This window comes from Acartia tonsa, chromosome 13, assembly GCF_053477335.1.
Source record: "Acartia tonsa isolate MP-2025a chromosome 13, ASM5347733v1, whole genome shotgun sequence".
NCBI classification, from domain to species: Eukaryota; Metazoa; Arthropoda; class Copepoda; order Calanoida; family Acartiidae; genus Acartia; species Acartia tonsa.
Window position 1 is genome coordinate 18420679 of NC_137272.1, and position 12925 is coordinate 18433603.

General features: G+C 34.1%; 2 protein-coding genes across 5 annotated transcripts in view; one reads left to right on the forward strand and one right to left on the reverse strand.

Annotated features, from left to right (window-relative positions):
* Window positions 1–6724, forward strand: part of pic (DNA damage-binding protein pic) — a 31321-nt gene extending 24597 nt beyond the window's left edge. For all 4 annotated transcript variants that reach the window (XM_080145566.1, XM_080145567.1, XM_080145568.1 and 1 more), the window contains 9 exons: window positions 610–728; window positions 1237–1345; window positions 2037–2125; window positions 2627–2717; window positions 3262–3315; window positions 3745–3843; window positions 4433–4518; window positions 4932–5015; window positions 6182–6724. In XM_080145566.1, coding sequence (XP_080001692.1) covers window positions 610–728; window positions 1237–1345; window positions 2037–2125; window positions 2627–2717; window positions 3262–3315; window positions 3745–3843; window positions 4433–4518; window positions 4932–5015; window positions 6182–6296 — 846 coding nt within the window. In that variant the 3' untranslated portion in view covers window positions 6297–6724. The remainder of the gene's footprint in view (window positions 1–609; window positions 729–1236; window positions 1346–2036; window positions 2126–2626; window positions 2718–3261; window positions 3316–3744; window positions 3844–4432; window positions 4519–4931; window positions 5016–6181) is intronic.
* A 1020-nt stretch (window positions 6725–7744) lies between these two features.
* Window positions 7745–11909, reverse strand: LOC145335184 (uncharacterized). The gene is made up of 6 exons (XM_080180915.1): window positions 11897–11909; window positions 11345–11418; window positions 10781–10907; window positions 10101–10268; window positions 8628–8792; window positions 7745–8048 (listed from the first exon to the last, which is right to left on the reverse strand). The coding sequence occupies exons 1-6, from the start codon at window positions 11907–11909 to the stop codon at window positions 7807–7809; spliced, it is 789 nt and encodes a 262-aa protein (XP_080037041.1). The 3' UTR covers window positions 7745–7806.
* Between the last annotated feature and the right edge of the window lie 1016 nt (window positions 11910–12925).

Consider the following 12925-nt stretch of genomic DNA (forward strand, 5'->3'; position numbering starts at 1 on the left):
TTTTTTTTACACAAGCTTCTCTCCTATTTCTAGCCCCTGCGGGGGGCCAATTGCTTAACCATGTGGGGCAATCACCTAAACCAATATAACCTATCCTAAAATAAACTATCAGTAAAATTTTTTTTTAAAGAACATTCAATTTTGGGGGGGGTAAATACCCCCCCCAAAAATTTTTTTTAAAGAACATTTATTTTGGGGGGGGTAATTACCCCCCCAAAATGGTTTGGGGGGGGTAAATACCCCCCCCAAAATCGTAAGGGGTGCCTACGGCACCCCCAAGGTAGGGGTAATTTTTTTTGGGGGGGGGTATTGTTCACAAAATTTTGGGGGTGCCTACGGCACCCCCAAAATCGTTTGGGGGTGCCAAATGGCCCATTACCCCCCCCCCTTGGACGCCTATGTCGTTTATGTAATCTACTTTGACCGTCGTCATCATTAAAAATAAAACAAGGTTTCGTGTTTATTTTCTCCAATGAATCTATGCTTGTTTTTAATAAATACACTTTATATCTACTTTTACGTATTTCCATCCACGATTTTTTGTGCTTCGCTACTTATGGATGTTGTCATCCTTGTTTTCTTTCATATTTTGATCTCTAATTTTATTAGGTTGCTGAAAAAGAGACAAAGGGTTGTGTATGGACCGTACTGCCATTCAATGGAAAACTTTTAACCACAGTGAACAGTACAGTCAGGCTCTGGGAGTGGACGCATGATAAGGAGCTCAGGTATTATTAGTTATAGAGTAGCTGCGCCTCCAATATTTCAGCTATTAATTTAAAGTACAATATAAGAAGAGATAATGTACATGTAAAAACTTTTAGTCTAATGTTTTAATTTGATGAAGATTTACACGAGGTACATACATTCCAATGATTTTTGCCGGATTGTTTGAAAATTGAGGAAAAATAACTTTTTGTGGGACTAAATATTTCGCTTAGGGAACAAACGAGTAAATATCATTTTTTCTCTTTGAAAAGACAAAAAAAAATATTTTTACTACATTATATTTAAAATTTATTGGCTTGGAAGGCTTGTAATTTAATTTACCTTATCTGTCCTTTCGTATCGCTTTTGGGGAATTTCTTGGATGATATTTTTGGTGAGGATATCTCTTTACCAAATGACATTCTGTCGGCCTTGCTACATAAAACAATGTTAATTTATAAATTTCAGACTTAACCAGCAACCAATTTCACGCCCTCTGGCCCTTCCTTAATTACATTTTGTTTTTAGATTGGAGTGTTCCTACTTTAATTTTATCCTGGCTCTATTTGCTAAAGTTTCACCGGCTGGAGACTTTATTCTGCTGGGAGATATCATGCGCAGTTTAAACCTTTTACAGGTAAAATAAAGTTTACTCTACTTAGAAATTGCGGATTAGCGTAAATCAAAGGTACTAACTAAGTGTATCCATAGACGTCCAAGCTTTTTTTTTTGGGTGGGGGATAATATTTTTTTAAGGAGGGGTAATTCGGTTTTGGGTGGGGGGTTTTAAATGGGGGGGGGGGGGGAATGAAAAAAAATTTGGGTTGCCAAATTCGTTTGAGGGGGATAATCGCCACTTTACCCCCCCCCCCCCCTTGGACGTCTATGTACTGTTTTGCTGTCGGGGATTTTGAGAATGATACACAACGCGTCAGTAAAGGATAAATAGTCCCAGCTATTTGCCATGCACAGTTAAAACTTCCTTACAAAGGATTTGCAATCAAAGGTTTCTCAACACTTCGGGTTTATTGATAGAATAGATGACACTTAAGTTCTCTTTCTATTTCGAACTATTTAAGTAGAAACAGACCTACTCATTATGGTTTACAAGTGAAATTGAATCAGTGAGGGAAGGGGTACATTTAACTTGTGAATATTCTTAATTCTTCTAATTAAATTTCAATGTCGTAACTTTTCAACAAATAGTTTCAATCTACAGAGGGGATAATTTTGTGTATCATTTTTGGGGTTTTATAAATTTCTTAATATTCCTGGATAGTGTTTAGTTAATTGTTATGAAGAAACTTGCATACTGTTTATTATTTTAGTATCGCCCGATGGAGAGTTCTTTGGAAGAGGTAGCTAGGGATTATAACCCTAATTGGACTACAGCTGTCGAAATTATGGATGATGAAAGGTTAGACATTGATAGATAGACAGACATTTGATGGGGGCGGGGGATTGAGTTAGTTATTATAACCCTAATTGGACTACAGTTGTGGAAATTATGGATAATAAAAGGTTAGACAATGATAGACAGATATGTATATAATATATATATATATATATTGATAGACAGATAAGCATATGGTTAGGCAAGCATAGTAAGATATTTATAGATAGATAGTCGAGACAAATAGATACACATTACACATAGAAATAGATGGATAGATAGAAATGTTTGTAAATTGAGGGGGGGGGGGGGGTAGTAATTATAACCCTAATTTGACCACTAAAGGTTTCGATTTCCAGGTAATATTCGACTACAGAATAAATAGATACATTGCTAGAGTAGTGGCTAATGTCTAACAGCGGATATTTTGGTTTGCGGTTTTGAGGCATATCCTTCATTTTAGATATTCATTCGACTCAAAATACATTGATAACCATCAAATAGCTAAAATGTTTTTTTTTTCAGATTTCTTGGAGCAGAGTCCTTCAATAACTTGTATATCTGTCAAAGAGACTCTGGTGCAAGCACGGAAGAGGATAGATTACAAATGGCTGAGGTAAATATTCTTTCATTGTCAAGGAAATTAGAAATTAATAGTAAGGTCGAAAACATTCATTCATAGCGAAGAACTTGATTAATTTTCATGATGAAAATCTTTAAAAGAAATGTTGAGGCTCATTTTGTAGCTGCATGTAAACACTTCCTCAATAGCGTTATGGATGTGTGGACGATCAAAGTGATTTAAAGAGTAGATGCTCATTAGTTTGGGTATTATTAAAACAAATATCCAGGCATTTATCTTAGCACCAAGAAAAACTGTTTACCCTTTATCAATATCATCTTTCTGTCCTTAGTTTATTAAAATGACAGTCGGACAAAGAGAGGTATAAAATAGATGCATATATGACGGGAATTTATTTCATATTTTCACAGTAGCTTTTGAAAGGTTATTTTAGGTTAGGTTAAGTTGGGTTAGATGATTGCCCTGCAGGGTTAGAGCCCCCCGCAGGGACTAGAAATAGGAGAAAAGCTACTGTGAAAATATGAACAAAACCGCAACTTCGTTTCCTGCACATGACCTAATTTTTCTTTTATTTAAGATTGGACAAATTCATCTTGGTGAGATGGTTAATGTCTTCAGACATGGATCTTTGGTAAGTTTTATTAAGTTAATACCTACCTTAGTACCTATGCCTTTATGTAAAAAAAACTCACCTATAATTTTCACTTCTTCTGCCAATTATTTTTTCTATGCTTTCTCGTCATTTGTACAGCAAAAACAGTGGTTTCCTAAAACGCCTTTGTGTAACTTAAAGTGCCATGCTCGTTGAATGTCCATATCTTGACTAATTTTAATCGGATTTTAATTTTTTCATCTTTTTTCAATACATAAAGGCATCAGTTTTCATGCAAATAAATCTTGTTTTAATATCTAGGATTTAACCACTTTTCATAGTAGTTTAGCTGCAGAAACCGTTTAAAGTATTGAGAGTTTATAGTTGCCTATTCCTCTTTTTTTGTTCTTAATACATATTTTTTATATTTTAATGCTGCGCTACTGATGGTCACTAATGTACTTTTAGGTAATGGAACATTTGGGTGATAATACAGTACCACATACAGGCAGTATCCTACTAGGTACTGTTCATGGATCTATCCGGTTAATTACCAGGCTACCACAGGTATGTATAGTTGATTTGTTTTGAATCAGGGAGAGAGGGGATATTGTACTCTTAATTACACTGATACCCAAAGTTACAAAGATATGTTATCTTAATTGTTGGCTCAAACTTTGTGTGCTTTTATAACGAGTAGAGTCCTAACTAACAAATAATTTATATATAATCTAAAGAACTGGTAATTTTCTTCATCATTACAATTAGGGAAATATATCAATTTATCGTTTATTGTCTTATCTTTTTAAATCCCTTGTTTTGTCTTTCCTTTTTGTTTCCTAGGTAACTTTATGTAAGTATCTTTGGATAATTTTAGGGGTGAGTGGGGGAAATTTGTTTTTTCCGAGCTCTTAGATAGAAGGCTGAAATTTTTAATGAAGATTCCCTATTTTCCCCTTTTTTTCATGACCACTGAGCAAAATTATTTGCTCCATAACTCACTTTGTCCGTTTGTCCAACATCATTTTTTTTGCTGCTCTACTCAGTACTCATGGATGTTGTCATCCATGTTAAAATCAAGATGGAAATTTCTTTACGAAAACTAATATTTCTAAATATGATACCTATTAGATATTTACAAATTTATTTTTTGTAGGATTTGTTCGACACCCTGTCTGAGCTACAGCGACGGTTGGCCAAGAAAATTAAATCTGTGGGAAGAATTGAACATTCTTATTACAGGTTACTTTTGACTTTATTTATGATATTATTATTAAATAGTGTTTATTTGCTTTATTTTCATTAGAATCTCGCAAACGGCTCGTGTTATTGTAGAAATTATCTATTGAAGTGTAGGGTTGAACATGAACTACCCAAAAAATATACCAATGGTTTTTAATTTAAAAACATACGTAGCGTTTAGTTATATTTTTCCATATAGTCTTCTTTTGGCGAATAGGGACACCTTGATGTCAACAAAGCATTTGAAAAATTAATTTATTATTTATTGACTAGGTAGGTACTTTTTTTAAAAAATGTTATAAAACTTTTTTTGTTCATTTAAATGGCATGAAATTAGTATTGTAAGTGTACTTTCTGCAATTTTTAAAAAATATTTAACAAAATACCTAGGTAACATTTTTATAATTTTCTAGAAAGTTTTTGAGTGACAAGAAGAGCGAGGCCTGTCACGGATTTATTGATGGGGATCTTATTGAAACATTTTTGGAATTGGAAAGGTAAATTTTTACCTTACTGTTACACAGCTTATACCAAGAAAGAAAATTAATGCGGAAAAAAATCACGAATCCTATTCGCGATTTTCAGCAGTCGTTAGGGGCAACACTTAGTAGAATTGACGACCTTTTTATCTGCCCCCAAATATTATTTTAGAAGTATTTCGCTTGTTGGCTATACCTTATTCCTCACTGTTACATAGCAAGAATGATAATGACTTTGGACAAGAAATATTAACAGTAGCTGACCGACCATAGGCGTCCAAGCCCCCCTTGGGGATTACCCCCCCCAAACGATTTTGGGGGTGCCGTAGGCACCCACAAATTTTTTTTCATTTTACCCCCCCCCATTCAAAATTTACCCCTACCCTGGGGGTGCCGTAGGCACCCCCAACCATTTAGGAGGGGGTATTTACCCCCCCCCAAACAATTTTGGGGGGGTAAATACCCCCCCCCCAAAATAAAAAATCTCTAATAAAAAAAATTTTGCGCGCTTCGCGCGCATTTTTAATACTATATATTTAATAAAATTTAAATTACCCCCCCCAAAAAAAAAATTTTACCCCGGGGTTAAATTTTGGGGGGGGTAAACTAAATTTACCCCTGCCAACAGATTTCAGGGGGGGTAATTACCCCCCCCCAAGCAAATTTTACCCCCGGGGTAAAAATTTTGGGGGGGGTAAAAAAAATTTGCGGCGCGCTTCGCGCGCCATTTTACCCCCCCAAACACGAATTACCCCCCCCCTAAAAAATTTTTACCCCCCCCCAAAATAAAAAGCTTGGACGCCCCTGTGACCGACCCTGATCTCGGCTCAACACTACGTCATAAGACGTTCAAAAATGGTTTCTACTGTTGTTATGTCAGATGCGTTACATTAATAGTTAAGGGGGAACTAATGACCATAATTAGTTTTTCCAGTCGTGCAATCAAAAAGTTGGTTGTCTGTTGGGTGTTAATTAACCTAATACTTCGAGTGTTACGACAGAAAGGGAGATATTGGCTCCCCTTTTTTATACCTCTCATAGCGTTACGGACAGATCGACAAATTATAGAGTAGCTTCGCTACTGAAAAATGCTTTCTTTTTTTTACATGAACCAATAAGCGACTAATTACATTATTAGAATTGAAATTGTTGGACTAACATGATAGTTTTCTTTATTTTTTCAGGCCTATCCTCGAGGAGCTGTGTATCGGTCTGACAAAAGAAGTAAATGGGGAGAAAATTCCCCTCGAGTTGGACGATGTCATGAAAATCGTCGAAGATTTGTCGAGAATTCATTAGGTTGGGGAATTTTGGGGATTTTTGTTTGGCAAAATTGGGAATTTTTACCCCATAATTTTTAAGTTGCTGTTAATGAATACCTAGTTGTTTTGGGGTTTTATTTGAATTGCCTTTTTTGACACAAAACATATAAAATGAAAGGAGTAATTTTTAAATAATCTGTTTTTGGTGGTTTTTATTTACTTCTATTTGTAAAAACAACCTTGGAACAGTAAAATAGTATCTTTTAAAGATTAATTTGCCCCCATTTAGTAAAGTTAAATTTTGAAAAGCGGAACCAGTTGGAATATATTATATTCAGGTGCCCTGTCGTTGTCCCATTTGAATTAACAACATTTATTTTCATTTCCTGTGAGACTCATGTGATAAAATTAAACAATATTTCATTTATTTTTTTTTAATATCAACCAAATAAACTGTATCAAAAATATTATGTGTTGTTCTAGGGACGGTACTCATTAATTCCAGAAATCTAAAGTGATAAGACAATGACTGATAAATTGCTTTACATACCCAGTGATGATACACAAAGGGGTAGTTTCACGAAATGCCTTTGAACTTAATTTAGTAAACCGCAAATTTTACCCTGGTTAAATGGTTAAACTATATTTATATGGCATACATTTGAAAGAATTTCAATTTTCTACCACGTAGTTTTTAAAATATCAAGACTTGAAAATCGTCTTTTTAAATTGCATATTATATCACAAAAAGACAATTTTCAAGTCTTGATATTTTATAAACTACATGGTAGAAAATTTAATTTATTTCAAATATATACTTTTTATATGTAGTTTAACCCATTAACTAGGAAAAAATTTGCGGTACATAGTACCCCCTGGGGGTTGGATGCCCTATCCCGAAAAAAAAAATTCTGAACTTCTTATAGGGAAGGGGTGGAAGTCTTAAAAGGTTAGGAGCGAAACCTCTTTTCTTTCATTAAGAACGCTTGATTGGCCTTCACTCAAGACCTCGCAAACCGCTTAGATTGTTTTTTTTCTAGGGAATATACCGATATCCTGTGGTGGTTCTAAGCTATTTTCCTGGTTGGCAGAATATTTCCCCTGCTCCAAAAATGTGAATAAACAATAATTATTTGGAGATAATAAAATTAGGTATTATCAACAGGGAAAATTATGTAAATAAGTAAATTATACGTTTAAATTTTTCATAGGTTTTTATTGTATTGGATCAGTTATTTAAACTTTAAAAATTAATATTAAATAAGAAAAAGGGAGTCATGATTCCATGAATAATGTTGAAATCCCCTAAAACCAAGTATAACCCACATTTAGAAACATCCTAGACGGCTGTACAATATACATTCATATTTAGCTTCTTATTAATAGAAACTTAGTATTGAAATGAATATCTAATTCTTATTATTATTTTCATAGATCAGTGTTAAACGCTTTGACAAAATCAGAAAATATACATGGTTAAAAGGGATCTCCACATTAGTCCTGTCAATTCAAACAAAAGTCAAAGAAGGAATAATTTGTGTTCATAACTATTGGCTGCCACAGTATCTGAGAAAACAAACTTGTGTGAACTGGAGATAGTATACATTGTATGAGCCACAGTTGGTTGCCCTGGCTTGGGACGACCACTGGCACTCACTATCATACCACTGAAAACAAACAATAATATCCGCACTCTCATTCTCCTTGGCTGGCAGGGTGCTGTTTGTCCAGCCAGCTGCATACGTGCCACAATGATCCATACCTGGCGGAGACTCGGCCAGTATTATACCTGCACAATAGAGATAATCTAGAGACATAATGTCTAAATTGGCCAATAGGTGAATAGTGACAGTACACCACAGACAAGTACATAGGGCATTGTTTTTCATTTCGTACGCGCATTTTGAGTCGGGCATAAATTGGCGCATTCTTAGGATAAAGCTTTTCTTGGGTAAATTGTTTCGTGTAAAATTTCTTCACTTGTATAATGTGAAGAACATGACGAACCACATAATAAGTTAGTTGTGAATAGTTTAATTTTTTAGGATTAAGTTAGCTTTCTTAAAATTATATTTTTAAAATTTATCGCGCAATTTCTTAATTAGATCTTGTATATAACAAAAAATAAACAATGGTTATGTCTGCAAAATATCCCGTCTTAATGTTTAAGAACAAGGGGGTCAGATGGCTTATCAAGATATATTATATCTATTAGGGTTGGGCCGGATAGCGGAAATCCGGCTGATTTCTAATGCTGGATATCCGTTTTCAGGCTGGATATCTGGCTAACGCCGGATATCCGGAAAATTACTGGATATCCAATATTACAAATCAGCCGGATATGCGGCTCAACCATAATATCTATTACCTGCAGGTTCCTGAAATCTGTACCATCCAGTGCCGTGCCAATCATCACTGACAGACACGTTGTAGGTTTTGTCAACATAATCACAGTATGCTTCAACCCCATGTGCTGTGCTTCTTGTTGAGTCATTCAATATTTTGTATACCTCGTCAGAGCATTCAGAAGCAGCTAAAAAATTTGTCAATGCTTTAGAGCAACATTAGAGTAAAACGTTAGAGGGAAGGGGTTAGATAACAATGCAATTTGCTAGCAGACGAAAAAGGTAATTAACAGGGTGATCTAGGTAGTTTACTGGTTAAACATCTATACTATAAATCTAATCAAGCAATGACACCCCACCTCTTTTACTTTTAGATAAATGGAAAATAATGGTGCTATTTTTTCCATGTCTAAGCCCAAACCTTGCAGGGCTTTATAGGACAAGGGATAAGAAAATGGCCAATAAATTGATGTAAGTCCCCAATAATGATACAAAAAATTACCCCTTACGTACATTACAATTGGCGGTTGAAGCGTTTGGACACACAACTAAATGAACCAACTAATTAAAGTTCCTAAGGTTGTTAGTCCATCGAATAAGAAAACATTATTATAAGAATTTGGGGACTAGTGCATGACTAAATAGTCCAATGTCCCCTCTTCCCTGACAAAGTACCCAATATACAAATCCTAAACTACATGTCAGTATCCCTGCAGGACTTTTCAAACTTATTTAAACTAACCTAACCTACAATACTAAACTATCTATTTCAAACTTTGCATGATGATTCCTATGACAGTTAGGTACGATTTAGAAAGCGCAACAACTCTATAAACGTTACCAGAAAGTCCTTTCGTCGATTAAAAACATGATGATTTTTTTACTTTATTTCAACAAAGGTTTTATGTTAGAATTATCCGATTCCTCTGATTTTTTGAAAACTGATTTCTCTCCAAGGGTTAATGATCGTTTGTCCTTCCAATTCAGAGCTTCGCTTTTATGGATGTTGTCATCCTTGTTTTTCAAATATAGTAAAAATAGATATTGGTATTGTCTATACCAACAATCATGAAAAAAATCCTACCTTCATTGCAGTAACTGATTCCAAAAATTGAATTCTTCTGTCCAGAAGCTTAAAAAAAGTACAGTAAAAGTTCATGGCCGCACTTTTATATGCAAGTGAGGGTGGCTTAAAGTAACTGCGACGGCTATAAGATGCTTAGTTTGAGGTAAGCTGCACCTTTGGGTGGCTGATTTAATTTTTTTGGGCTAACATTCAGCAAATGTACCCAAAGTTTTTGAGCAAGCAAATTATATAATATGGTCATAAAACTTTGGGTACCGGTGTAATTAACAGATTAATTGGATTTTTGAAAAAGTTAGAATTTTGCAGCAATTTTTTGGTTTTCCCCACTTTTTTTTATCAGACAATAAACTTTTTGTTTGCATGACCTTTATCTTTTAATAAAATTTAATTTTAAATTATCAACTTTTACCTCTAAGCCTATTGAGTTCACATTTGCGATTTTTCTTACTGAACTGCCAGATTAGACAATCATTCATTTGATCACACTTTTCCTTACAATCTTGGGAGGAGTTCAACTTCAGTCTTTTTCTCACGAGATTTGGTGTACCTTCGCTTAATTCACAGGCGGGAGCAGATTCTAAATATTTTAGTTTATTAAATTCAAGTTTTAAGATGTTTTTTTTCAATCAAAAAAAAGATTCTTTATTATGTTTAGTTTCAGTATTTCTATCTCTATTTCTGTCAAGTATGATTTTGCAAACAAACAGGAAAGCTTAATGTAGGTCTAGTGAGGTTTAAGGCTATTTGTAGGGAAGGAGAGGAGTTACAACGTTCTGTTGGAAATATAAAGAAACAAGGATGACAACATCCATAAAAGCGAAGCACTGAAACGGTAGGACAAACGGACATTAACACTACAGGAATCACCATGCAAAGTTTGAAATCAATAGGACAATTCTAACATGCCTAAATTAACGAAAACAACTATCCGTTACGGACGGGCGGACCGACCCTAACTATAGAAAAGCTTCGCTTTTAAAATTAACTACCCGAAATTTGTTTTTCCTTTAAAAAAAACTAAAACAAAATTATTAAGGATGAGAGTAAAGCCGCTCACATTACCACAAAACAGAACTTAGTTAATTTTACCTCCTCTATTACAGTTTTTGATACCATATTCTGAAAAGGAAACCTTTTTGACATCAGCCACTTGTAACAAACATGTGTTGCCCTGCATTTGCCAAACCAAACAATTATCTTGCTCTCCACAAATTTCCTAAAAAATCAATAACATTTTTTTTGATCGAATAGAAAACTTTAAAGACTTGAACATCACTTGAATTGGTAGTAAAAGCCTTCAAAAATATCTAAAAAGCTTAGATTCAACATTCTCACATGAAATAAAAGAATGTAGAAAGTATAGCATCAGGATTATTGGATGTTTTTTAAAGGGTGATTCAGAAATACATAGATATCTGTTACATTTTTCTAAGATTTCTTTAATTTTTCTTTTTAAGGATTATTATAAACTCTGGTGCTTTCCATGTAAGTGTCTTTCGAGCACTGTAATGAATTGGATTTTTTTTTTGGGGGGGGGGAGGGGGGTGTAGTTTTTTTCCTAATCCATGCACTTTGAGAAAAAAACGTCATAAGTTAATACATTTATGGTTTACTTAATGAATCCTTGGTTACACAACAATTTAATGTTTTTACCTTACAATTTGTTTCAGATGAAGCACTCTCTTTTATTTCTTTTATCTTGTACTTGCCTTTGGTAAATTCACATTCTGAAAATAAATCATTAAAATTAAAAAAAAGAAGAGAAAAAAAGAGAGTTTATACATAAACTTAAAGAAAATCACAAAACCTGTTAAAAATAAGATTTTTGTCTTGTGAAGCATGGCTGACAAACAGACAGACAAAACAATGTGTAGAATAGTGGCGTACATGTCGTAGGAATCTTCACTGAAAATTTAGCTTCTTTAACAGCAGTTGAGAAAATCACATTTTCCGTACAGTGTTAGGATGACTAATGGACAGAAAAAGTTAATTATAGAGTAGCTTCGCTAATAAAAACGTGAAAAATGTATTTAATGGAAATATTGACCAAGAGGTAGATTTTTAGGGTTTTTTCAATTGTCAATTTGCTCTCTAGCATTACCAATAGTCCAAAAGACACGAAAAGTTATAAAAAACACAGAAGCTAATCGAATAGATGGATCTTTTAACAAGTTCGCCATTTTTTAAAAGGGCCCTCTGAATTACCTTTCCCATGCATAAAGCATATAATTCACAGCATTACCATCAGACTGACAGACAACAAAAATTATTAACTGGTTGTTTGTTGGTCTTTAGAGTAACTGAACAGTGACTTAAAAGTCAGCCATGTGACGTCATAAAAACGAGGGATTATCCATCTCTTTTATGGGTTTTCTTTCCCATGCACTTCTCCTCTCATCTCCCTCATTTTTATGACGTCACGTGGCTTTTTTGACACACTTTGTCCAGTTGCATCTTTAGAATATAAAATTAGGCTTACCGTGAACGATAGAAACAAATGAAGTTGCCAAATATTTAGTGGCAATTGCCAAAACCAAAATCAGAAGTGAAATTCTTCCCATCTATAATACAAGAATAGAATTTCTCGCATCGTATTATGAACGGCTTTCCGCGGATATAGAATGTACAATTATAAGATTAAAACTAGTTTTTTTAGCCGGTGCCTTCGTATATTCGTAGAAAGCTGGATATAATTCGGTGCTAGACATACTTTTTTCGTATGGATGAGAACCGGTTCCTATCCACCGTATTCGAATGAATACGAGAATAATTATTTATCGAATTTATAGACAGTATTCTGCGGATAGTAAAATAAAAAGAATATAAGTGTAACAGGCTGAATAAAAATGATTCCAGTTGTGTCAGCCTCGAGAGGCTTAAAGCCCGGACATCAAAACATGGATTAATCCTATAATTTTTTTTTAATTTTCGGGGCAAACTGTGTTAATAATAATTTTCGCAGTAAAATAAAAGTACAATAATTTACAATCAATTAAATTTTATTTATTTAAAATCAATTTTTAATATATAACAAGTGCTTTATTATATTTTAGTTTTCCTTATTTTACAAAAATTGTTTAAAATGGAGAAATGTTGTTATTTTTAAAAATGCAGGCATTTGGGATAGCGAAGCTTCTCTATAATTGGTTTTGTCTGTCTGTCCTTCTGTAACGCTAGGGATGCACAAATTTTTATCAGAGAGAGAGGGGACAAAGGGCTGTTTATTACACTAGC